Here is a 27,047-nt window from a genome sequence, read left to right as displayed (position 1 = left end):
CACAGCAGTTTTCCCCCAGCAGAGCATCTCTGAACAAAATTGCTGTTAAGGAAAAAAATTCAAGAGTCTAATATTACCTACTTCTACCTGCAGCAAACAAATCTCAAACAAATCTTACACCTCTCAGTGGGACACTCCGATTTACAATTCCTTCATCACCGAGCTATTAAAAGCAAAAACCATTAAATTGCAAACCTTCAAATAAGATCCAAACCCATGATGGCATATCTTCCCTCACATCAATATCTTGAATTATTACTAAACCATCAATATCTTGAATTATTTAAATCTTAAGTTGGAAACAAGACCATTAATTAAGAAATAAATAAACAAAAAATCACATTTAAAGCATTTATTTTGAAAAATAAAATACAAAAGATCATTGAATTGTAATTGTACATGTAATTTATCAACTTTTTTTTCTTTTTAAATAAAAGATATTTAACATTTTTCACATATGAATAAAACAAATAAGTTTTCCACCAAGAATCTTTCAGGACAAGCACAGACCACTCTTGAAAGCTTTGTACATTTAAAACCAAACTGCTACAAGAAACAAAAAAAAAAATCTGAAGATGGAGCCCTGTAATTAAAACAGAGGAGCAATTTCAGAGACAGGCATTGCTTCTGCATTTTTTAAAACCTTAAAAAAAATAATTGTGCGAATGTAATGCAGTTCTACATTAACATCTGTGATTTTTTTTGTTTTTTAACAGGTTTACATGCGCTCACAACAGCAAAATTTGGAACAAAAACAGATGAAAGAAAGAGGAGAGAACATTCTGAAGAGAGCAGGCCAAGAGCAGCACATCTCTGATGCCAGGGGGACAGGCCTGAGGGATCCTTCCCATGGAAAAGGCAGCAGCTGATCTTCTAAGGAAAAAGAAATAAAGTTATATTGGAATATTTCCTGGTGATATTCAGCTTTTTATAGCTGAATATATATAGCTGAATATATTATAGCTGAATATATGCTGGACAGCATTTTGGAATTACAAATATTGCAGAATTAAGAGTAGCCACTGTTGTCTCAGCAGGTGGAAATCACTGCCAGGACAAATCCCATTGTAAGGAATGGAGCTGCTTTGTCCCTCCTTTATAATTAGAAACACTGCTTGCAGCATGGTGTAAAAAATATATATATATATTGATTTTCCACTGACATCCCAAAGCCTTGTGACCCAGGGGGAAGTTATGCTGGGAAGTTCCCAGTTTGGTTTCTTCAGACAGAAATATTGCAGGTTGAAACTCATTTTTCAGAGCTAAGTGGCAAAGTGAGGTTGATGCTTTCATTATTTTAAATTGACTGTGTGAACAGATGATGGTTTCTCTATTGATTTCACAGTCAAGGTCTGTAATTCATCTCTGGGAAGATTTTAGAGCCATTATTTCTACACAGAGCAGTGCTTTTGGCTATATTTAGGGTGTTTATATTTATGGCCACATAAGAATCTATTTTGGGGATATTTGTAGGGCACACTGCTTTGGGCTATTTTTAAACTGGATTTAAATTTTGCCATCTTTTGTTGTCAGAACATCTGATAGCAGAAAAATCCTGGATTAACACAGGAAATCTTGTATCACTCATTCCTTAACTGGACAGGAATGTACTCAGCTCCCTGCAAAATTTTGTCACTGTTGATTCAGTGACTAAAATGCAGCTTTTTGAAAATACTGGCTGTGAGATGTTAAATATCACAAACCAGCTCTTCTTTAGCAGCTTCCTTTAAAAAACATAACTTCATATTTATCTTACCCGTGGAGTTACAGAAGTTAAACAAAAATCATCTTGAACTAAGAACAACAAATGAGCAGAACTGCAATGCTCTTTTAATACCTTCTGTGCAAGAAATGTCCATTTTATCTTCTATTCCATAGGTTCAGTCTGTCAAAAAAATAATTAAAATGAAATTAGCTATTTTACATTAGAGGAAAAAATATCAGTACCAATGTCTGTTCTCCAAACCTTTGAGCTCTTCAGTTACATTATGTTAATACTAAAGGAGAACACTACCAGCAACAATTTGATCAGGTTTTTATGGTTTAAGGAATATTCTTTTACTCTTCCACAGTGCTTCTTTTTGTCTTTTGGATGGTCTGTCTTTGCTATGGATAAATCTCCTCAGATTTTGGTAAATACTGTATTTAAACCAAGCTAATTGTATAACTTCACCTCCTGGGATTTAGCAGGAACCTCCCTATCCTGTGGAGTGAAGAAGGAATTTACCAGAGTGGTTTTGGGTACCCCAGGATAACTGAAAACCACTGATACAGTATGCAAACAAGGATTTAAAGGATTTAACCCAGGATTTATTCAAAATCAAGGATTTTTTTTTTGCTAGCACACTATCTATACATGATGTGCTCAATTCTGAAGGATCTCCCTGCATTTTCCATCAATCCCTCTCAGCAGTATTTCCCCTCCTGGTAAAGCACATCCCATTGCTGCAGCTAATCCTGCAATCCCAGCAGCAACCCCACGTGGAAGTGACCCCAGCAGCTCCTGAGAATTGAGCAGCACACATGGAGCAGACACTCAGTGACAGGGACAAGGCTGCAGCAACAGGGCTGGGATGGTTCTCCAGAGCTGAGCAAAGCAGGAGCACTGAGTGATCCAAGCAGGCAAAGAGCCAGGGAAAGCCAAGCCCACGTTAGAGATCACACAAAGGCTGCTCAGAAAGGTTTGGTGGCCACAGCAGGGTTATTTTCTGAAAACATGAAACACACACTACAGCTATGCCTCTTTACTGCTCCGCGTTCATTTTATCTTGCCACGAGACTTCCTTTCTACTGTCTTCTTTGGCTGGAACAAAAGAAATCAGTTTTCCTTTTTAATCAAATGATTTTTATTTGAAGAAATGGAGAAGTTAAAATGCTTTGTCTGTGATAGATTCCTGAGTATTTTTAACCTGTTCAATCCCTGGAAATGTTCAAGGCTAGGTTGGACAGGGCTTGGAGCAACCTGGGATAGTGGAAGTTGTCCTTGTCCATGGCAGGGGGTGGAAAAAATTATTTTTAAGGTCCCTTCAACCCAAATCATTCTGGGATTTTACAATTCTGTGATATCAACAAGATCCTGCAGTTTGAGAGCTTCACAATAAGGGTTTTTCTTTGTTGGTTTTTTTTTTTTTTTTTTTGGTAGATCCCTTAAGGAGCTGATTACAAAGAACAGCAGTTGGGGCTGTGAATTTTCAGTTGTGAATTTTCAGTAAAACCTCAAGTTCCATAGCACACTATTAAATCAACACCACCCCTATCCATGGCTGGGTTTGTTGACTCTGATAACATCTCTATTTATTTTAAAAATCTCTCAGTATTTATAACCCTGCCCTCTGGACTAGACTTGCTTTAAACCAAGATAAGAAAAGATAAAGCTCCTCTAGAAGTAACAAACTTTGCAGTTTGGTCCACAAAAGAGGCTCAATTTTTCCTTCCATTTCACAGCAATATTGAGGCAGCTCAGGGTGACAAACACCACTCTTCACCCTGGAGTTACACACGGATTCAGGAGAGGTTTGGGATGCTGAGTTCAAGATTCCACCTCATGGGTAATCAGCAAATCTCACCATCAATCAGAAAATCAGGCTCATGAAGAAGTGGTTTATAAAATAAAGGCTGTTTGATATCCTTTGCTGCTACACCCACAAAAAGGAAATGAATTCCATACTGTACCTGTGGCACTTCTCTGAGGAAGTCAGGAAGCTGAAATTCACCTTTATAGACCTGGAAAAACAAACAAAAATTTATGTTACTCAAAGGCCTCATTCACTATTGTTTGAAATGCTGAAGAGCTTGTTAAGGAAAGAGAAAAAAAAGAAAATAAGTTTTGTGCTGTTAGCATCCACTAATGCTAGAACATTAAATATTCTGGCATATTGTCTTCTCTCTAGAGGATAATTTTTAAAAGCTCTTTGCTTCTGAGAATAAACATTCCAAAGGGCAAAAAAATGTATTCTGTTATTTTATTTTTCCCAAAACAAAAGTATACTTGCAAAGTTTTACCATCCTGTCTACTGTAGCACAAAGACTGATCATCCCAATGTCATGACTGGGCTCTTGTGAAATAATTTCAAAACAAAAATTAAAAAAAGGGCACAAACCTATTTGGAAAATTCCCTAAAGCCAGGAAATGGGAATGGGGCTCCTCCAAACCTACTCAGGAAAGTTCCCTAAAGGCAGGATATGGGAATGGGGCTGCTGCAAATCTATTAAAAAAAATTCCCTAAAGGCAGGAAATGGGAATGGGGCTCCTCCAAACCTACTCAGAGAAATTCCTAAAGCCAGGAAATGGGAATGGGGCTCCTCCAAACCTACTCAGAGAAATTCCTAAAGCCAGGAAATGGGAATGGAGCCTCACCCTGAGCTGCCCTCTCTGGTTTGTGTCCCAGGAAGGAGCTCCAGGAATCAGGGCATGTTTATCACCATTTTCTCTGCTCTCCCATGTGTACACAGCCAGATCACAAATCCATGCCCAGCCTGTCAATATTCCGCAGTGCCTGGCACTGCAGCTGAGCCAGCTCTGAATTTCCTGCCCTGGTTCAGGACTGGATTCCCTTCCCAATCCATCCCTGGGATCCAAGGCTTCACTGAGAGCAGGAATTGCTCCACAGCCAGACTGTGGCACTGTGATATTCCATGGTTTAGATAAAACAGGAACAGCTCTCATCTGTATTCAGCCAGGGGCCACTGGCATTCCTACATGGGAGCATTATGAAAAGTCACCCTGGGCAGAAATTCAGTGTGTGGCTATTGGAGCCTTGCTCCACCATAAATATTTATAAGTCAAGGAGAGGATTTTTCATTATGTGCTTTTATCCAACTATTTAAATGCAGGTTGTGTCCCGGAGAACAGGAATGGAAGTTACAAAACAACATTGTCACAGCAAAAATGTTACAGGATAACCTCAGCAAGGGTCACCAGAAAAACCAGGATTTTGTGTTAGGTGGAAGGAACAGACAGGAACCTTCTCCTTTGCTGGGAATTCTTAAAACCAATTAATCCTGATGGTGACAGCACTTTGTGACTGATTCAGAAAAGGACAAACCAGAATCCCTCTCCTTTCCTTCTCCTGCAATTCTGACTCAGTCTAATCTTTAAATTGCAAATCTCAATTTGTGTCTGCTGTAAAAGCTTCACCTCTGCAGGAACAGCATTTACCCCTAACAAACACCTAACAGCACATGGCCAAGATCGGCAATATTAAGAAGAACAATGTCACTCAATGCACATGTTTTGAGGGTATTTTATATTATATTCATATTAAAATTTCAGCATTTACACAGCACAATTTATCCAGGCAAATCCAAGCAGTGGCAGGCCCAAGATGAGGTTGAACACAAATTCTAGTTCAGAACTGACATCACCTAAGGGTTGGTTTTGTCAGGAGGAGACTGCACAAAAACTGGTTTAAAGTAGCTCCAAAAACATAAATGGTCCCTTTTGAATCAAAACCCAGGGATCAATAACAATCCAGAAATCCTAAAAACAATGACTCCATCTGCAGCCAAAGAAATTAAAGAGGCTTCAGACTCCAAATTCTTTTCTGACCAATTTGTAAGTGTAGAACACATCACTCACTGTGGCATTACAGAGACAGAAGCAGGATATTGGAATTATTTCCAGTCTCAGCAAGAATTCAGTAAATTGAGGAGAAATGGGGTTTACAATTTCTAAGGGAATTATTTTGCAAGCCCAAATGGAATTCCAGAAGAGGGGGATCTGAAGCCTGTGTCAGTTTGTTGTTCAGTGTTGGCAGTATTCAAGCTGTTCTATTAAAAACCCAAAACACATTCTTATAGCCAAACTGAATGGATATTATTCTCAAAAAGAGTTCAGAAAACAATTTTCACATCCAGTTGCCTGAGAAAACCCCTTTAAACACACAGGGAGAACTTCAGAAGTGTGTTTAAACCCCCTTTAAACACACAGGGAGAACTTCAGAACAGAAGTGTAACCTAGAATTCTTTTTTATAGAAGATTAAAGCTTTTTTTTTCACCCACTTTCCTGTCTGCTTTGGAAAGAGTCCCATTCTATTTGGACAGTTCCAGTACACAAAAATAATGGGGTTTTTTTGTGTAAAAGTCACTCTGCAACTAAGTGTGCTTGGGCTTTAAAATATCTAAGCTGTAGAGTATAAGATGTTTAATTGTAAAAGGAAAGAAAATAATTAAAGAACACTGGCAAAACCAGAGCTGAGCCCCTTTGCAGAACCACTCCACAGCACACAGAGTGCTCATCTTCCAGATTTTCCTGAACTTTTAAGGCAGCTTTAAAGGTTTACACAATTCTTCACCTCTGCTGGGGGGCCTGCCAAGGAAGGGCCATGGGAGATGTAAATGTTTACCCAGGAGGGACAACACAGAGCAGGATCTTACACAGGCCCAGCAATGGCTGCCAAAAGGCAGCTCCAACCACTCCTCAGTGTGCATTTTAGTTGGGAATAACTCTCTTTATGCATTATTAATCATATTTGTGCTGAGTTAAGGGGTTTGGGGTGTTGTCTTTGTTGTAAAAATGAGATAGCAGCAGCTCTGGGGAGAAACAATGCAGTTGGGAATCCACATTTTGGAAGAAACACCCACTAAAGGGAATATTAGATTTAGAGGGGACTGAGAAAGTCTGTGCTGTTGTGGTGACATGGAAGATGGAATAAACCCCAAATTTTTGTTTTAAATATCACAGAAAACACCCACAAAGCCAAATGCCTTCATGATCAGGTTAGTCAGTGAAAATGGAAATGCAGAGCCCTGAGCAGCTGGGCATCCAAACACCTCGGACTGCACAATTACCCTAATCCCTCAGGATAAATACACTTTTTACCTTTATCACAGACTGTTCCTGCCCTTAAAACCTCAAAGAGAAACTCCTGAAACCCTGCTTGTCATGGATGTTTTGACTCTGATCAGGAGATGGTTCCTCACAATTAAACCAGACATGAGACTGGAGTGAATAAACTCTGATTTTATCTCCAGGTGTTGCCATCAGCTGGACATAAAAGACCTTTAGCTGAACATAAACCAGAGCTGAGAACAGAAGTAGAAGAACCACTGAATTCACAGAATTCCCAGAATTCACAGAATCACTGGGTTGGGAGAGACATTCAAGATCACGGAATCCAACCCAGCCCCAACACCTGAGCCAAACCCTGGCACCCAGTGCCACATCCAGGCTTTGTTAAACACACCCAGGGATGGGGACTCCACCACGTCCCCAGACAGAACACTCCAGAACTTCACCACCCTTTCTGTAAAAAGTTTTTCCTAACATCCAGCCTATTTGAACAGTGCTGGTGAAAAGCACAGCTCCTCCTCAGAAATTCTGTAATTCCACCTCTGCATCTCTCCAGGACAGGGAGCACAACTCCATGAAGAAGTTAAAAGAACTGACTGGAGTGTGTATTCCAAGCATACAAATTGATTTAGGGGGAAGGATGTGCCAAAGAAAATCTGATGTAATTCATGACAGATGGGAGAGGAAACCACTGTGCCAACCATAACACAACAAAGCAGCTTCTCCTGGGGGCAGGCAGAGCTCTGCAGCTGGGAGCTGCTCTCTCCTCTTCTGCTGGGTTCTGGCAAACTGAAATTCACTTTTACACCATCTCACAGTACTGATAAGGACATTTCACACACTGTTCTCATGAGGAGCAAAGCACTTTTGTATTTCACCCCATAGACATTGGGCTAGCAGCTCACACACAGCTTAATTATTTGCATTTTCTGCATAATTTGCAGCTGAAAAGTTCATTTACTTCAGGATGTTGATTTCCTTTCTGCTCAGGATGTAGAAATTGTTAAAACTCGAGGAGGGAACAATAAGTAATTATGTATCCATAAGGAAGGAACCCTTGCCGTGATAAATGAGCAGATCAGCAACAGAATTACAAGAAAACCACAACACATCCAGTGAAGGCAAAATCCCCTCCTTGGAGAGGTCACAGGCAGGGAACAGCATAGCCCTGGCCAGAGCTTGCTCTCCCTGCTCTGCATTCCTTAACTGAGACAAGAGGAACTGTCAGAAAAGATAAAATTGTCAGGCTGAACAGAAAACAGAGCAACACAAAGTTAATGGTTTTTTAGTGAACACATCAGGAAAATCTGCTGGACTCGTGGCTGGCCCAGTGCAGGTCCTGTCAGAGATGTTTTATTTCCCAGCACAGCTCTGGGAGAGCAGCACAAGAGGAGATGAAGCTCCCCTCATGCTCTGGTAGCTCCTCAAACAAAAGCAGAGATGTTAAAATACAAACCCAGGTTGTTTCTTGTTATTTTTGTGCTGCAGGAGCACAGAAACCAAACCTCAGCATTTTGGGGTCCTCCACAGGTAAGAGGCAAGTGAAAAATCCAAATTTAGCAGAGAGCACTGCTTCCCTTGCATACCTGCAAGTAGACAGCATTTCTAATTTGAGCACTGTCCTTTAGCTGGAGAAAATCATCATTTGTCTCCAGACTGAATAATAAAAGAATTATATTTAAGCTGTACATATGGAAGTCACCAGCAGGGGACAGAAAAGGAGAAAAGAGGAATAAAGAACAGCAACTGAGTGCTCAGAAAGCTCAGGAAAATGAATACTTTGCACCACACCAGCCATCTCTTTCCATTCTTCTCCAGTACCAGCTTTTGGTTTAGGAATTTTTACACTGCTGGTTCTCACTTCCATTATTCAGAGCAGCAGCTTTAAATTGTTGAGCATTATTTTCACTGTTGAGCATTATTTTCACCTTTAAGTGCAATTTGTGGTCTTTTCCAAGAAGGGACAGATTTTGCTCAGCTTTAGAAGTCTAAACTTTATCTGTTTTCAATGAAGACCATTCAAGTTCTGTGTTCACTTTAAAGTCTTGGAGACCACAAATACAAATATAAATATAAGAGAGCTGCTTCCAAACACAAAATGAGCCAATAAATGGCTACAAACAAGATCCAGATATTCTTACTATGCACTGAAAAGCAATTCTGGAAAGATTTTCTTTGGTCAGCTTCATCCATATTCAAGATACCCAGTACAAAACTCTGTGAAAGGCTATCCCAGGTGAAGAAGTTTAAAGAAAGCAAAATAAGTGCTCCAGTGATTTACAAATTCACCAGCTCAGAGTACACAGGAACACACTTCATTTGCCAAGTGCCAGCTCCAAAAGGCTGGAAAAACCCAGATTTATTTATTTTATCCATTTAAATAAATGCTTTTTTTTTTTGTTCAGGCTGCAGCAGCAAGGAATAAATTAGCACAGGTTCCTGGAGGAGAAAGGAAACCCCACAAGAGCAAACTCACACATGAGAGCCTAAAACTGTCTGAAACTTTTATGTTCCTCTATTTTTAAAGAAATATTCTAAGTTTTGAACTCTCTTGCTTTCAACATTCATTCAGAACACATCCCACATTTTATCTGTACAAACCACACATGCAAATGGAATTTTGGCAAAGAACAAGTGACTAGAAAAATTTATACTGGGTAATACAATAAACAACAAAATTAAAATGCTGTCTGGGGCTGTGAGTAAAGCTATTAAACTAAAATAGCAGCCAAAATATTAATGAGTGTTCCATATGTCTGCAATATTTAGATCAGCTTCAGTTTTTAACAGCTGCTCTTAGCATCAGTAAACAAACAAATTATCCTTCAAAGCAAACTTGGAAAAAGCCTCAGCAAACTCTCAGCCTTTGAAATTAGGTTTTCATCTCTTTAAAGTTGCCCTGGTTTTGTTTATTACCTGAATTCTTCTCATGTATTGTGAAATCAAACCCATTTCAAGAAGAGACAGAAATCCAGACAATTTTTACAGCTTGGCCTGAGCTTGTCCCACACAGGTGGAGGCTCAGAAAGGTCAGCAGGCTGTAAAAACTTCTGTCAAAAAATTGTGAAACAGAACCAATAAAATTTGCAATTTCTAGTACTGAACACTTATTTTAACTGCAGACAGCTTCATTTGTTTGTGAGCCTTTTAAAACAGGGAACTTATAAACTGGAACCAAATAGGGTGGGTTACTTTTTCCATGCTGAGCTAGCAGCTATTAATTAAAAAAATCAACCTGCCAGCCTTTAACACACTGATTGATTAATGACATTTTTTCTAAAAATAAATAATGCAAGAGTGTTTAGGGACTTCACAAACCCCAATTCCTTTTTCATTCCTATCTACGCCATGAGTATTCCAAGCAGTTTATTCAGGATCAGAGGGCTGGTGGAAGAAAGTCCTTTGAAATTGTTTAATTCAATTTTTTTCCCTGATTACTCTGCTGCAGCAAGAAAAGTCACTTTCTTTTAATAAACTAAGTCCAAAAAGAACAGAAGCAGAGTTATTAATTCTAGTTCCAACAATGCTAATGAGTTTTTCAAGGGATACCTCCAGGCATAAACAGCTCTAATAACCCAACTACTCAAATTCCAACAACATTAAATTCAGACTCAAATCCTTAAGTTTAGGTTAATCAGCTCCAGACCTTTCTCCATCTTTGGGTTATTCTACAAAGAATTGGAAAATCAGACATTTTGATCATTGTGGGCTGTTTTCTATGGGTCATTTTTCAAACCCCACTGAGTATTTGAGGTGTAATTTTGGGACAGAGTTTCTGCCAAGCCTCATCTATAAAAAACTGAGCTCGTCCATCAAGTTTGAAACCCAGACAAGAAAACTTTTCCCACTGTTAATTATGACTCAGTCTAATTTTTATAATATAAATCTTGATTTGTGTCTGCCCTAAAAGCTTCACCTCTGCAGGAACAGCATTTAACCCAAATAAACACCTAACAGCAGATGGCCAAGATCAGCAATATTAAGAACAATGTTACTGAAAAGCAAATGTTTTATATTATATTTTTTATATTTTATATATCATATTATATATATTATATCACATTATATCATATATCATATCACATCATATTATACTATACTATATTATATATTTTATTTCATATCATATATTATATATCATATATTATAGATTTCATATAATGTATAATATATTGTATATTATATATTGTATTTTATACAGTATATAGTATATATAATAAATACTATATAGTATATAATATATAACATATAATATATTATATATCATATATTATGTTATATATAACATATCATGTATAATATATATCATGTATAATATATATAACACAGATAATATTATATATTATATACTATATATTATATAGTATATATTATATAGCATATACTATATAGTATATATTATATATTATATACTATATACGATATACTATATATTATATATTATATTCCCATGAAAATATCAGCATTTCCACAGCACAATTTACCAAGGCAAACCCAAGCAGAGGCAGGCCCCAGATGAGGTTGAACACAGATTTTGGTTCAGAACTGACATTTCCAGCTCCCCAACTTTCTGTGCAGCTCTCAGGAGGTTCAGCTCCTCACACCAAGGAGCACAGCTCAACACCCCAAAGAATTCTTTCATTTCCCCCAAAGAAAACCCATTGTGAAGCATCAAAAAGTGTCAGAACAGACTGCAAACCCCAGAGCAAACACAAGGCTCCTGCTCTAGAGCTGAAATCCATTCAGTCAGTAATTAAACCCACAAACTCCTTACCCTCCTGGTGTTTTCCACCACTTTCTGATCCGGCTTGCCATAATTGGGGGGGTTGGCATAGGGGTCATAGCCCAGCTTGGCCAGCATGGGGGCAATCACTGGCATGTCCTGCAGGACATCAGCTGGGATCTTCCCCACCCACTTGGACAGGGCTTCCACATTCACTGGCTTGATCACTTGGTCAGTGGATCTTTCAACCCTGGGGAAGGAAAAAAAAATTATATTTTCCATTATTAATTACTTAATTTTCATTTTCAATTATATTCTTTCCATTATCCTATTTCCAACCAATTATTCTTCAATAGTATTAAGACCTTTAGCTTGTTTTGTTTGGTTTTTTTCTCCTATTTTTCTTCTTTCCCTCTCATAATTTCATGTTTTCTACAGAGCTGATGGGAAGTGAAGTTTTAATGAGAATAATTTGCACAATATTTGCAGATGCTGTCAGATTTAGCCTCTCACACTGTGCTGAAACAATTTCTTTATTCCATAAAAGCAGCAGAGAAAGCCCAGGAACTGTTAAGTGAAAAGTAAACCCACATCTACATAGAAATCCATTTTCCCACTGACACATTCCCACATTTGCTGTTTAATTGTCTGGGATCTATTAAAAGCTGTATTCTAAATTCCAATCCATGTGTTATTTCTTCTCACAACCATTCTGTGGCTCATTTTTTAAGAACTTGTTTAATAAAAGAGAGACCTGAGATGACAGAAAGCTACAAACTAAAAGAAATATTTTCCATAATAATTCCTTTGATTGTTTGGTTTTTACACAGATCTTAAAGGCAAGTGCACAATTAATGTCATATTTAGGAAATCATTGATTTCTTGTTCATTTAAGCAACAGTCTTAAAGTAATTTTCATTTTTGCTCTACTTTTGTGTTTTATTTTTCCAGGGAAGAAATCTGGCACTGCTTTGTTCTGTCTTTCTGATTGTAAGACACAAAACTTCTTTACTGTGCTTATTCCTGGAACAGAATTCAGGCTGAATAATTGAAAACTCCCTGAGTTTTTACTCTCAATAATTTAAAACTTTTTTTTCCTGACCTCAGAAAGAGTTTGGACATGATTGGATATATAAAAGGAATATTTCTGTCTGCCTCACAGCTGAGCACACAGCAGTCACCAGAGTTCACCTTGTTCCTCTTTTTTATTCCTCAGCAGAGCTAAAATCCTCCCAGGCCAGAGGAAGGAAATCACTCATCCAGTGCTGGAAGGTGAAATAATTTAAATACAATCAACAAAGAACAACCCAGACAGGGAAATGCTCATAAGGAAAGTGCCTTGGCAAGCAGAGCCTTCAGATTGGTGTTTTATGGAAGCTGAAAAACAAAAAATCCTCTAAAAAACACCCAGAATTTTCAGCTTTATCCTCTTCAGAGGATATAAAATTTGAAATAAAAATTTGCAGAGCCTCAAAGCAAAGGCAGGAGCTCAGAAGGGGATTTTGGGACCAGGAGTTGTGACTAAATTTCAACATTCTGAGGGTTGTTAGACTGAGCTCCTAAGTCTGGATGGAAAATTAAAAAGTTTTTTGTGATCACTCTAATTAGAAGATGAGCATCTGACTCCACATTAAGTTAGCAAGAAAAGAGCTGCTGAAAATTGAGATTTAGAAGTTCAAAGCACCATAACAGGAGTCCAGAGGTGGATTGGGACACTCAGGAAAAAATATCATGAGGTGTTTGAAAAAAAAAAAAATTATTTACGGTCCTTAGAGCCAGCCAAGCCTAAAACCTCCTCACCAAAACTGCAAATTGATTTGGGAATTTAAAATCAGAGTGATACTGGGAGAACAAGGAAATGAGCTTGCAGGACACCCCAAAAATGGGTGTTACAGATCAATCTGAGCCTAAATTTGTCACAGATAGATTCCCCACCCTCATGACAAATTTTAAATGTGTGTTTAGTCCCTCTCATTTTAATTTTTACTAACAATATTCTCAGCATGAAACATTTCCTGGTGATTGACCACATTTAGCTGCTCCCAAGCACTGATTAAAAATCCACTGCTAAAATCCAACTGATAAAAAATCCACTGCCCCACATTTGGGCTGGTTAAATCCCTCTCTGTGCTTTCAGTTAAGGTGGGAAGGAAAATAAAACCAATTTGTGGGAAGGAAAAAAAAATCAATTTGTGGGAAAGATTCCTCAGATGAAGAATTTATGAGGACTGTGAGGGAAGACAGATTGGGGGCAGGAGGAAAGAAAAAATGTAAAAATCCAAACAGAAAAAAAAGGGAACACCAATTATTGGGTAAATTGATGATTTGGCAGTGATTCCAGCTCTAGGAGGAGTTTCAGCTTTGGGAAGCACACAGGACTAACCCCAAATAATTCTGTATCTGCACTAGAATCAAATGAGAGCTATGCACTAAATATAGTAAATTCTGAAGTAATTCTGCCTAGACAGCTATTTCCATAAAAAACCTAATAAAAACCGCTCTAGAGAGGTTGACATTTCTTTACATCAGTGGTCAGCACAGCTGCTTTCACTTAGGCAAATGCCAGAGCTCAATTAACAATCCTGGTTAGAGCATGGAGCCCATAATGAATTCCTTCAGCAGCCACGTTGGCAGGGACTTCAAACCCCAGAAAATCCCCATTCCTACAAATCCTGCACATCCCCACAGCCCTTGCAGTGTTTCCTGGATAAAAATCAAAATTAGGGGTGAGAAAGAAATTCTGAACATTTATTAGCAGGTACTAACATGGTTATAAAGATCTTTTAGTGATGCTGTGATCTCGTTCTCAAAATTATTTTAAATATCTCAAGATGGTAAAAAATTGTCAGAATTCTTTTTAAAAAATACCTGCAACAATTAAAACATCTCCAGTATCCTAGGCTGGAGCTGAATCTGAAGACCTGGAGGTCTCTTAGGTGAGTGAGAGGTGATTAAAGCAGGGGGGCTCTGTTTGTTTCCAGAAATTCTTACACAATATCCCAACTGGGAATGCCAAACCCAGCAGGTTTTCACTGGAACAAAAGCATCAAACTGGGAAATCTCAAGTTCTCCCTGCACAATTTCAACTGGAATCTCAAACACATAACACAGGCATTGAAGGTTTTAATATTCACTGGGTTTTCTGCAGCCCCTGAAGGCCTGAGTCACTGAAATCATCAAATCCTGCAATGAAAATCAAATTTCACCACCCACTGCAGAGGGATTGGGTTAGATAAAGCCACCCCAGACACAACACCCATTTCTCAGTCTTCTTCCAGCATTGCCAGAGCCTCCTGAAATCAGAAATTGCTTCCCCAGATCATCTCATGAGAGACAATAAAGGCATAAAGAACTCTGGGACCAGACTGAATTGAGGGTCATAAGAACATGTTCACACTCTTTTATCTTAAATGTGAAGGTTTTACTAAAAAAAAACCCCACATCATCATCATCATTATTATTATATTTACTAAAAATAGACACCTGTTTGTATTATTATTATTATATTTACTAAAAAATAAACACATTTTTTGTTTCTAAAGATTAAGAAAATGCCTTTGCTCAAGCCATTTTCCAAATTTTTAGAAACAAATATTCTCAACTCCTCACAGCCCATTCCAGCAGATTTAATAAGAATTATTAGTAAGAATTCAGTAAGATGCTTGAGTTTTATGGTATAAGGGTCCATCAGTTTTTAAAAACACCAATCTGGAAGCTGTAAGGCTTCCAGTAATATTTTACTAGAAATGGGATTATAGTTATTTTTTACTTAAAGCTTGGCAACCACCAAAATAAAAAGAAGTAAAAATAGGTTATCTCCACTCAGGTGCTGCTGAAGCAGCCACAAACCCCAGGAATTGGGGAGAAGTTCCCATGTGGATCAGGTTCCAGGCAGGTATCACAGGATAACATTTCCACATTTTCAATCTGCTACTGAACAACACTGCCAAAAAAAGGGATGAGATCCCTTCCTGATAACCTGGGAACAGTGGAGGCTTTTCCTCAGTGGGAATGGTGATGTGAAACCTCCACAGTGTAAATATCTAATTGTTACCTGAGTCTAAAGTTCTCTTTGTAATCATTGATAATAATTTTATATTTGTTTTAAATCAAATGTCCTTACAATATATTAGTAAATCCAGAGCTGTGTTCCTAGGCATTAAATAAAGGAAATCTCCTCATTTTTATTTCTCAATATTGGATTTTAAATAACTAGAATTGCTTTGGAGCAGCCTGTGAGTGCTTGCTGTGCAAGGTGCCTCTCACTCAGAAGCACTTGGCCAGCGTGAATATTCCAAATCCAGGAGCTGAGTAATTGAACTGGGCAGCCCTTGCTGCTGGAACAGGGCTTCTTATTCAGGATTTTAAAAATAATTCTGATGGATTCAAAAATAGGAGGAGTGTCAAAAATTGACATTTTTCTCTCTCAATGTAAAGATGAAACAGTTTCTGTATTTCAGCAGTTCAGCTGAGAACAGTGGCAAAGAAACCAGAGAGAATAAATCAGATTATGTCTTAACAACACCCATCTAGTTTTCCTAAGCAGAGCTGAGTTTTGGATTCTGAAAGCAGCTGAATCAGGTGCACAGATGGCCCAAGAGAACAGTGAAAGATCTGCTTACAACAAGGTTACTTTTCACCAAAATGTTTGTCATTTTGGGAGCACATGCCAGGGGAAAAGCTGCCAGCTCTGCTTTCTATTCTCTTGGAGCAGTTTCTCCACTTTCCTGGAAGAGGATGTTCTTGGCAAACTCAGCTCCAAGGCCATTCCTGCACTACAACAATATTGCTGCTGAACTCAATGGGTGATGTGGGTGACATCTGGCCAGATAAAACAGCTCAGGTTTATTTAGGGCCACAGAGAAAAGCAAAGCTCTATCAGATATTCAAATTCAACTTGGCCTTGACTGGTAACACTTTGTCCACATTACACAGTAACCAATCTGAGATTGCAAACTGCTCATTAGCATGAAAGATGCACCAAAAATCAGCTGCCCAAGGGAGAAACTGAAACCAAGCTGCGATTTTTATAAACAAAATATACTATTTTGTATATATCTTTTATATACTATTTTGGCTACATTTGATATACTTTTTAATATTTTTATATACTATTTTAGTATAGTATAGTATATTTTTAATGTACTATTTCAGTACAGTATACTATATTTTTATATACTATTTTAGTATAGTATAGTGTGGTTTTTATACACTATTTTAGTATAGTATATTTTTATGTACTATTCTAGTACAGTATACTATTTTTTATATGCTATTTCACCATAGTATACCATATTTCTTATATACTATTTCAGTAGAGTATAGTGTATTTTTATATACTATTTTACTATAGTATAGAATATTTTTAATATACTATTTAACTATAGTATACTATATTTTTAATGTACTATTTTACTATACTACAGTATATTTTTATGTACTATTTTACTATAGTATACCATATTTTTCATGTACTATTTTAGTATACTATATTTTTATATATTATTTCAGTATAGTATAATGTATTTTTTATATACTATTTTACTATAGTATAGAATATTTTTATATACTATTTTACTATAGTATAGTCTATTTTTTATATACTATTTTACTATAGCATACCATATTTTTATATACTATTTTACTACAGTATACTATATTTTTTATATATTATTTCAATATAGTATACTATATATTTTATATACAATTTTAGTATCATATACTGTTTCTTTTTAGTAGTATAGTATATATAATAGTATACATAATATTATATATAATATATATAATAGTATATTTTATATACTATTTCAGTATAGTATACTATATTTTTAATATACTATTTCAGTATAGTATACTATATATTTTATATACTATTTCAGAACAGCACAAGGTGAAGGACGAAGGCTCATACTCACTTGGAAAGAGAAACCCCCCCTGCTTTCCCAATCATCTCCTCGTGGTGCAGCACTGCCTGGTTCCAGGGGATGTGCAGGAACTTGAGCAGAGTCCTCATCCACCTCTCGGGGTGCAGCACCAGCTGCTCATAGTGCACCAGCATGCACCTCTGGAACCCCACCTCCATGCACTGGTTGTACATGGTCTCTATGGCCCGGTTCCACTTGGTCAGGCAGTCCCTGTAGCTGTTCAGGTCAAAGCCAGCTATGGTGACCCTCCTGGAGATCATGGAGTGCACCGAGGCGCGGCCATCCCGCACCATCAGCAGGAATTTGGCGTTGGGGAAGATCCTGGCCAGGTAAGTCAAGGATTTCAGAGCGAAGGGATCCTTGTTGCACAGGTAGGGCGCGGGCTCGCCGTGCTTGACGATGATCTCCAGCAGGAAGGCCTGCATGGCCGAATCCAACACCTCATCCGTCACCCCGGCCTCGTCCAGGCGGATTTTCTCCTTGCTGGACCTGGCCCACATCTGTTTGACGGCCAGGATCCTGGGGATCACCCTGGTCTCCTCCCCGCAGCGGATGTCGGGGTGCGCGTCCAGCATGGCGCGCATCAGCGTGGTGCCGCTGCGGGGGACGCCCCCGATGAAGATCAGGGGCATGTCCTTGCTGTAGGGCAGGCTCCTGTTGGCACTGCCACCAATGCCACCAGCGCCACTGGGGGCTGTCCCCAGGGCGGCCCTGGCGCCGTCCCCCCGCGGGGGCTGCCCGCGCTCCTCCATGCGGTGGTGGCACTCCATGGCGTGCTGGCCCAGGTAGAACACGGTCACCGAGCTGATCACCAGGCACGCCAGCAGCAGGTTCTGCTTCAGCTTGCCCACCATCTTGGGAAGGATCAAAACACCTCCTACTCCAAATTATCCTCTAGTGCCATGGGGATCCCAATCCTAAATAAATTAAGGTCTGGCAAGAAGAGAAAAAAATAAAGAAAAAATTAGAATATTTTTACAATAAATGACTTTTCTAAGAGATGAGACAAAAACACCTCCTACTCCAAATTATCCTCTAGTGCACGTGCCATGGGGATCCCAATCCCAAATAAATTAAGGTCTGGCAAGAGGAGAAAAAATAAAAAAAAAAAAATTAGAATATTTTTACAATAAATGACTATTACAGCGCCTTGAGTGGGTCGCTGGGGGTGAGAGATGGACGAGAATTTTGTTTCTTGATCAGAAAGTTAGATTTATTGATATATGATATATAATACATTATAACTATACTAAATAGAATAAAGAGAGAAGTTGCAGATGCTGCTAAGTCAAGCTAAGAATAGAAAGCAAGAATCTATAACAAAGTTGTATCTAGAGACTCTGTCCCCAGCTTGCTCCTGTGATTAGCCCTTAATTATAAACATGAAAACATGAACTAATCACAGGTGCATCTTATTACATTCTACAGCAGCTGATAATTATTGTTTACATTCTTCTTCTGGGAGCCTTTGCTTCCCAGAAGCTACAGAAATCTAAAAAAAAAGATTTCTGTAAAAAAATGTCTGCAACAAATGACTTTTCCAAGAGATGACTCCAAAACACCTCCTACTCCAAATTATCCTCTACAGCACGTGCCATGGGGATCCCAATCCTAAATAAATTAAGGTCTGGCAAGAAGAGAAAAAATAAAAAAAAAATAGATTTTTTTGTACAATAAATTACTTTTCACGAGATGACACAAGAAATTACACTTGGAATTACTTTTCCAAGAGATGAGACAATGAGATGAGAAATTATTCTTGGAATTACTCAAGGAATTACTTTTCCAAGAGATGAGACAAGATTAAGTCTGAAACCCGAAAATACCCTAAATAAAAGCAAGGTTTCTTATTTATTTTTCAGAAAGAAATTTCTGAATTTCATAAATTTCTCATTTCTTCTTCTCATTTCTTTTGCAGTTCAGCTTCAAAAAACTGCAATATTCAAAAGTAATTTTCATTTCTACAGATGAGAAGAAAATAAATTTAGATGATTTCGAAATATGTGTAAGAGTCTGAGCAAAACTTTTAGATAGAGAAGAGTTTCAAAATCTGTCTGTTGAATTCCATTTCCAAGAAGGACTAAGGACATTCCATGCTTAGAGGGAATATCAGAGATTATATCAAACACTGGCTTAGACAAATCTTTATTCTGCTGCTGGATGACTCCACCTGTATCTTTATTTTTCCCATTTTTAACAGTTGATGTAGAGATAATAATTTACCTGTGTTCTGCAGCTCACCTGCTTTGGGTTTTCAGATCAGGTGGGCTGAAAATTGATTTTTCTTCCCAAAACTGACTCTTCCTCCCAAAATCCCAATGAAATTAGTACTCTTCTTCCCAAAATCCCAATGAAATTAGTATATTCTACTGGAATTTTAAGGAAGATCTGGCTGTTCAGGGCTGAAATAGCTCACTCAGAATCACAGATGCTTTTAATTGGGAGGAGCTCCAAGCACGGAGGCACCACCAACATTTTCAAAGATTGGATTCCTCCAGGCTTTTCCATCCCTGTCAGCTCTGCAGGAACATCCCTGAGTGCACAGAATCCTCCTGCCTGCTCCCTGGGCATTGTCCACCTCACCTTTTCCTCCTAAAATCAGTGTTTCACTCAGAAATAGCTGATTTGAGGAGGTTTCCAGCCCTGGGGGTGTTTCATTATGGGAAGGTGCAGGCAGAGGACAGAATTCCCATCAGCAGTGGGGAAAAGCAGGGAATTCCTGCTGGGTTTTTCTCTGCCAGGGCATCCAAAACATTACAAAGCTTATTCCAATCAACAGCTGTCACAATACTCCACTGAAAGTTCAGTTTTTAGTCTCTGTTACCAAAATTAAACTCAAATATTAATTCCCTTCTTTTCCTGTGATGGGGCCAACACTCTCTGGCCAGAACTCACAGGAACAATTCATCCTCTGTGAAAAGTTTCATTCTGCTCACAAACTTCTCTTTGCTTTAACTGGACCTTAAATATCTGAATATAAAAAAAAATAGCCCTCAAATTCCCAGAAATGTAAGTGGAGGTCACCTGAACAGTGCTCAAAAAGAAAGGAAAATAAATCATGCAGTTCATATTTCCATAGCACCAAAATCAAAGTTTCTCTTCTGAAAGATTCAGCATGCAGACCTAACTTGAAATTAGGGAAGGGGAAATTGTTCTGCTTAAAACTAACAAATAATGCAGAATCTTTTAAAGTTGTTTAGATACAGCACCCACTGGAGAGAAGAATTAACCCAGAAGAAACAGCATTTCAGCACAGAGCACACAAATCCTACAAATATTTACACTTCCTCCAATCCCACCATTACTCAGTTTGAGTAAATGCCACAAAACTAATTTCCTCAGGAAGAAAAAAAATCCTCCACAGAAAGCTTCATGTTCCAAACTAAACCTGCTCCTTGAAGTTACACCAACATTCCCCAAGTGCAGGAGTCAGGTAGGTGATCACTGGAGAAAAGCATATCAAGGTCAAATTTAAGATTTATATTACAATATCTGTTCAACTAAAATGAAATAAACCCAGCTTTACCAACAAAGCTGAAGAACTCTCAGTATTGGAGGAAAGCTGGTGATTGAAGGCTGAAATCTTTAATTTCATTTTAAGCAAGTGATGACTCCCTGCGGGCACAATTCCAGCTGTGAATTCCAGACTCTGAGGAGGTTTCCTGAATTTCTGTGAGTATTGATTCACCCACAGCACCAAAATCCAGCCATGTGCCAAAACCCCACATCAATCACCCACAAACACCTTCATTCCATGCAGCTCAAACTTTGGGATGTTCAAAGCTGCCAAAGGCTGCAAGACCATAAAGAATCAGGATTTAAGTGTCCTACAACCTTCTGTCCTGGGTTTTTACTGCCATAAAAACCAGGGCTTTGTGTGTCAGGAAAACCAGAGAGGAGCAGTCAGGAACAGCTCACAAAATTCAATTATTCTCCAAGCCAGCAAACTCCCCTGTGTGCATAATTTCCAAGGAAAGCTCTTTGGGATGAGGATGACATATGGAAGTTGCTGCCCTTGTGCAAACAAACCCCACCTTCCCTCCTCCCCATGAGTAAGGGCTCTGGAGAGCATCTGTCAGCCTGAAGGGTTATAAAAGTTATTATTGCTCTGCTGTTAACAGGAATTAAATTGACGGCGTTTCAAAATCACAGCAGGGCAATCAGCAAAGCCCTCTGAGCTTTGAAATGTTGTGGGGTTTTTATCTGAGAAGGGCAAAGTGCCACTCACCTTACAAACACAGGCAGCTTTTATTTAAAAAAAATCCCAAAAACAAACCCCACAATCACAAAAACAGGAGCTGAGGAAGTTGTAGAAGACTACAATGGCAGAGAGGACTTTGGCAGCAAGTTGCAAGTGCCAGGAGAAGAAAGAATTCCCAGAAAAATTTATGTGGAACTCTAAAAAAATAATAAAAAAAAAGAATTAGGATCTACAAGTTTCATCACAAGAGAGTGCAGCCAAGCAGAATTGTGTGTAAGTGAATTTTGTGCCCAGAAAAGTCAGGCCTGTGAGTCAGCCTCAGATGATGTGAGCACAGCAGATCTGACTGCACTGCTTTGTTTCCTTCTCCTGCTCACAATTCATCCTCCTGCCCTCACTCCACGCAGCAGGTCAGGACCTTTTTCCTCAAGTTCATCCAAAAAATGTTGAGAATTTTGAGCTTAGTCAAGAGGCAAAGCCATCCATTTGTATTTCATGCTAGTTTGGGGTTTGTTGGTGTTTCAAACATTCCCTGCAGAGGAATAAAAGCTGCTCCATTCCCAGGAATCCTGTGGAGTTCCAGAGCTCAGATTTCCCTGTGGAGGCTGGACAGGGAGCAGCTCCCCTCTCCTGCTCAAGCACAGCTTTTCCAGGGCTCAACTGAGAGGGCAGTGCCAGTGGCATCACCCATCCCAAAATAAAACACAGCCCCAGATATATAAATAGCATTTCTCAGTGATTAACTCGTCCTCTGCTTGCACGGCCTGAACTCCTGGCTCAGATTCTGACCACCAGATCTCCTTCTAGGAAGAGCACAGCTTGGATTTTATGGGATTTGGGAGGTCTTTTTTAATGGGATTTTGTTCCTGATTTGTTCCAAGTGCAGTGAGCAACTTCCCCTTACAGCTCCCACTGCAGGAATGTTTCCACACATTTCAAGATTGGTTGAAATGTAAAGCTCTGAAAAATGTAAAGGGCCAGAGTTTGAGCTCAGCTCTTCTGGGAGGAAAGGACACACTCAGCTCACACACACTCAGTGCCAGCAGGGCATGAGGCTCCACAGGCATCCTCAAAACAAAAAACCAATAAAAAAGGAGATTTTTGTGCCAGAAAGCAGGAGCAAGAGAGAAGTAGGGGAAGAGTTCATACCATTGGAAAGTTGTAAAGTTGTCTTTCCCCTCATGTTTTCCTATCATGCTCCCAGGATTCCTGTTCCTCTTCAGGGAGCTGCTCAATCCCTGATTCTCTGAGGCTTTGACAACAACACCCCCTCCCCAGCCAAAATGCTCCAAAATGCAGAAACAGAAGATTCTGATGCACAGCCTGACCACTACACCCAAAACTACAAAGGAAATTCATTTTACAGTGGCTAAATTGAATGGAAAAATATCCCAAAGTGCTGCCATCCATCATCACTCTGCTGGAGAAGGAGAAATGAAAATGCTGTTAGGACTTAAAAAAGTAAATGTCAACTCTATCAGTGTCTTCCCTGCCTCTTCCTGCACCTTTCACTTTTTCTCTCTTAAAATAAATACTGGAGAGGCAGCAGGTACTGGGAATTCTCAAGAATCACCCTCAAAACAATGCACATTTAGAAAGTGAAGAGTTATTTCTCAGAGGAACATCTGCCCTAAGCTCTTTCAGCATCCTTAAATGAAAGTTTCCATATCAGGGAATACAACACACAACTATGGAATAATTTCACTATTTCTACTACAACCACATTATACAGAGTAAAAAAACCATATGCTCATACTTATGCATTTCAGTTTTGTTACCCAAGCACTCAAAATTCAACATTTTTAGGTTTTTCAACATTTAAGGCCTCTAAAATGACTTTTAAAACCACATAATTAAAAAGTTCTGCTTAAAATGAAAGGAAATATCTTTATCTATTATGCTCTACTTACATCTAGAATATATACAGCAAATTATCAGGATTTGCATAGAAAATGGTTAAAAAGGAGTTACCAACATGCTGCTGGTTATGCAAAAACAGTGTTTGTTAATTTCTACAGTTCCTGCTGGAGAACAATCTAACAAAAGGAATTTCACTGGCGACACACAGAGGCTTTGAGCTCTCTAATGTTGCACATAAAAGAAGAAAAAAGGGGGAAAAGAGGAAAAATGTCACACTGAGAGCAGACGAGTTCTCTGTGTGCTCCTCAGAGGGATTTCAGCGCTCCGTTCTACACCAGGGCACTGCAGAGACTCAAACTCCTCAGGAACAGCAAAACCACCCAGATCCACAGACATTCGCTGGGCACAGTCACAAAAACAAATGGAAATCGCAACGACAGCAGCAAACCCACCTCCAGCTGAGCGACAGCTCCAACTCCTGCTATAAACGATCAAATTGTGAACGGATCAAACTGAACCGATCAAACTGAATAGAACCCGCTGCTCCAGGGAAGGGAAGGTGTCCCCGGAGCCCGTTAGGCTTTTCCCAGCCAGGCCGTTCCGTACCTGCCCGCAGGTACCGACCCAGCGCTCCAGCCCCGGCACCGGCGTCCCCCTGTCCCACCGCGGCCACTCCGGGCCCTCCCCAGCACCGAACAAAGGCACCGGGAGCCGCTGCCGGGACTCCTCCCGCCCGCCGGGAAACTTCGGCAATGCCCCGGCTGCGGGGAACGAGCACCGGCCCGGCCCTGCGCGCATCCCCGGGGCTGCCCGGCCCGCCGGGGACCCAGCGGCTCCTGCGGCCGCCTCAGGCCGCGGCCCCCAGCCCCGAGCACGGCCGGGCCGCGGGCGGGGCAGGGCGGAGCGCGGCGGCCGCGGGGAGTGGAGCGGCGGCCGCAGAACCGCCCCGGGCTCGCCTCAGGTGCGCGGCGGGCGCGGCCGCCCCTCACCTGCGCTGCTGCTGCTGCTGCTGCTGCTGCCACCGCCCCCGCACCCGGCTGGAGCCGCGCAGCAGCGGCACGGCCGCCCCTCCGCCGCCGCGGCTCCGCTCGGGCACCATCGCAGTGCGCAGGGAGCGGGAGGGGAGCGGCTCCGGTCTCGGGACGAGGAACGGGAGCGGCTCCGGGAGCGGCTCCGGGAGCGGCCGCGGCGCCGCCGCCTCCCCTCAGCCGCGCGGCTGCGGCTGCCATGGAAATCACAACCACGCCCTGATTGGTCGCGGGCCTCGATGTGTCGCGGGCCGTCATTGGGTGGCCGCGGGTGATTGACAGCGATGGGAGGCGTGGCCTTTGCTATGACCCCGCCCCTCTCGCACATCTGGCGCGCACAGCTGGCCGCGGGCGGGGCGCGCGCACGCGTCTGGAGCGGGGACCGCACGCGCGGCAGCGTCTGGCCAGATGTGCCAGGCAGATGTTGGCGGCCCGGCCCGGCTCGCACGTCCCCCTTTGCTCACCGAGAATTATCCTTGAGTTACAAACACGGACAGAACTCTGCCCGAGTTCTGCCCCAGGGCTCGGCTTTAGAGCTGGAACCTCCCGAACCAGCCCAGCTCCAGCTGTTCTGTAAATGGAGAGAAACTCCGGTGCTGACAGCCCCGCTGAGGGCTCAGGTGTCCCCTGGGGTCACACACCTGCTCTGCAGCACAGCGAGGCGCCAGCCACGTGCCCACCACGTGTGCAACTGGGAAAACATCTGGAACAGGCTGGAGCAGGAGCTGGAGGCTGAGCCAGCTGCTGGCACAAACCCCAGCTGTGACCTACAGCTGGGTGAGGCAGCCAGGAAAGGAGCGAGGTGACTCTCAGCCCCTGGAGGTGCAGCTTTATGAGGAAATTCACATCTCTAGATGAACTCACCTCTCACAAAGCTCGGCCTGAGGCCATCCTGCCCCCTCATTCCCAGTGCTCCTGTGGAAATCCAGCTTCAGCTCCTCACCAGCAGGAAAACTCGTTGGGTTGGACTTGCTAAGGTTGACACAGCCGTATACAAATGCTAAATCCAACTGCAAACACATTTCTTCTCCACAAACAGAAGCTCAGATGCAGACAAACAGCCTGCAGACATGTCAGTGCTGCTGCAGGGTCACAGCAAAGGGAACAATCCTACAGGACATTCCCCAGATTGGTGCTGCCTGCCAAGTGGCAGGGGAAAAAATCAGCCAAAAAGATTCCATATCCCAAAATTCAGTCTGGGAAAAGCCACAGTGAAAGAGGAAAAGCACTTCTCTCTAGAGGTGAATATGGATTAGCTCAGGTGCCTTTTATTTTCTAAGAAAATCAATATTTGCCATGCAAGCAGATACCTGTATCCATGACAGGGACAATTATTTCTATTCTCTGAAAAGCTCTGCCCTGGAAATCCTGAATTTCCAGAGTACCCAGCACTTGAAAACCTTTTAAATATCCTCAGAGAGCTGCTGGGAGCCCAGAAAAACTCACAACTCCTTTCAAAGGTGGCAAAATCCCTTTCAAATCTCTTTTCCCTGACAGCTATTGATGAGCAATAAATGTCCTTTGCTCCCAAACGCAGAGGGATTTGAAGCAACGATTTCAAGATGAAACAATCTGTCTCCTGTTTCCAGTAACTTTGCCTCGATCCATTAAACAGCACTTTTCAGATGGCTTTATTGGTTTTTCTTTTACGGCTTTCACTGTGACTCACACAGATTGTCCCTTTTAAAACCTTCCAATCAAACGGTGCCTCCGGGCTGGGGGAAACGAGGGAAAAGGGGGAAAACGGCGCTGCTGGAGGGAGCAGCTGGAAATCCAGGCTGCAGAAGTGCCCCACGCTGGGCTCTGCTTCAATCAAAGCTCACCCAGCAGCCACAGATCAAATATTGCACAAATCTGGCACCCAGAGCTGGCTGGGCGCACACAAACACCCCGAGAAGGGAAGGGAAGGGGGGATGGCTCAGTGGGATATTTGATTTGGTCCCAGAAGTTGGGAACGATTCCCCCAATTCCCCCTGGGCTCAGCAGGGATGAAGGAAGAGCCCAGGGGCAGCTCAGGGGCAGCAGGACGGGGCTGCAGGGTCACAGTTTGGGGTTGCTGGGCTCTGACAGGAGCAGAAGTGGCTGGTTTGCCCTATTTCCTCTTGGTTTTCTCTGTTTTTTCCCCCTGTTTTTTCCTTGTTTTCCCTTGTTTTCCCGTTTTCCATGTTTCCATCTATTTTTTCCCTGTTTTTCCCTGTGTCTCAGTTTCCCCCTGTTTTTTCCTTGTTTTCCCATTTCCCCAGTTTCCCCCTATTTTTCCCGTTTTTCCTTGTGTGCCCCTGTACTCTCCTGTTCTCCCCTCTTTTCCCCTGTTTTTTCCATGTTTCCCTCTGTTTTTCCCTTGTTTTTCCCTGTTTCCCCATTTCCCCGTTTTCCCCTCTTTTTCCATTTCCCTGTTTCTCCCTGTTTCTCCCTGTTTCCCTCTGTTTTCCCCTCTTTATCCCTGTTTTCCCCTCTTTTTCAATTTCCCCCTGGTTTTCCCTGTTTTTCCTTGCTTCCCCCTGCTTCTTTCCCTGTTTC

The 27,047-nt window shown here is 41.0% G+C and overlaps 1 protein-coding gene across 4 annotated transcripts; it reads right to left on the bottom strand.

Moving 5' to 3' along the window:
* Positions 1-337: 337 nt before the first annotated feature.
* TPST1 (tyrosylprotein sulfotransferase 1) lies at positions 338-24,577 on the bottom strand. Of its 4 annotated transcripts, none has more exons than XM_054287423.1 (8): positions 24,489-24,577; positions 18,454-18,518; positions 17,430-18,312; positions 11,566-11,764; positions 3,673-3,723; positions 2,728-2,803; positions 1,838-1,885; positions 338-873 (listed from the first exon to the last, which is right to left on the bottom strand). In XM_054287423.1, exons 3-6 carry the CDS (start codon positions 18,290-18,292, stop codon positions 2,759-2,761), a joined length of 1,158 nt encoding a protein of 385 aa, XP_054143398.1. In that variant the 5' UTR covers positions 18,293-18,312; positions 18,454-18,518; positions 24,489-24,577; the 3' UTR covers positions 338-873; positions 1,838-1,885; positions 2,728-2,758. The 4 variants fall into 4 exon arrangements, with proteins under 4 accessions (XP_054143398.1, XP_054143400.1, XP_054143399.1 ...); XM_054287425.1 differs by having other exon boundaries at positions 2,733-2,803; XM_054287424.1 differs by lacking the exon at positions 24,489-24,577 and adding an exon at positions 23,952-24,011.
* Positions 24,578-27,047: the final 2,470 nt, after the last annotated feature.

Source organism: Melozone crissalis, unplaced genomic scaffold (assembly GCF_028551555.1).
Source record: "Melozone crissalis strain CALT ecotype California unplaced genomic scaffold, PUWL_Pcris_2 ptg000057l_1, whole genome shotgun sequence".
Taxonomy (NCBI): domain Eukaryota; kingdom Metazoa; phylum Chordata; class Aves; order Passeriformes; family Passerellidae; genus Melozone; species Melozone crissalis.
Note: the sequence above shows the minus strand (reverse complement) of the source record. Positions and strands in the feature narration are given on the sequence as shown.

Excerpts from the sequence above, each read along its gene's own strand:
- TPST1 (XM_054287423.1), bottom strand. The coding sequence starts at position 18,292 with ATGGTGGGCAAGCTGAAGCAGAACCTGCTGCTGGCGTGCCTGGTGATC. Across the intron at positions 11,765-17,429 it reads GGGGGGGTTTCTCTTTCCAA|GGTTGAAAGATCCACTGACC; the intron begins GTGAGTATGAGC and ends TTCCTTCCCCAG. Across the intron at positions 3,724-11,565 it reads TGGTGGAAAACACCAGGAGG|GTCTATAAAGGTGAATTTCA; the intron begins GTAAGGAGTTTG and ends TTGTTTTTCCAG.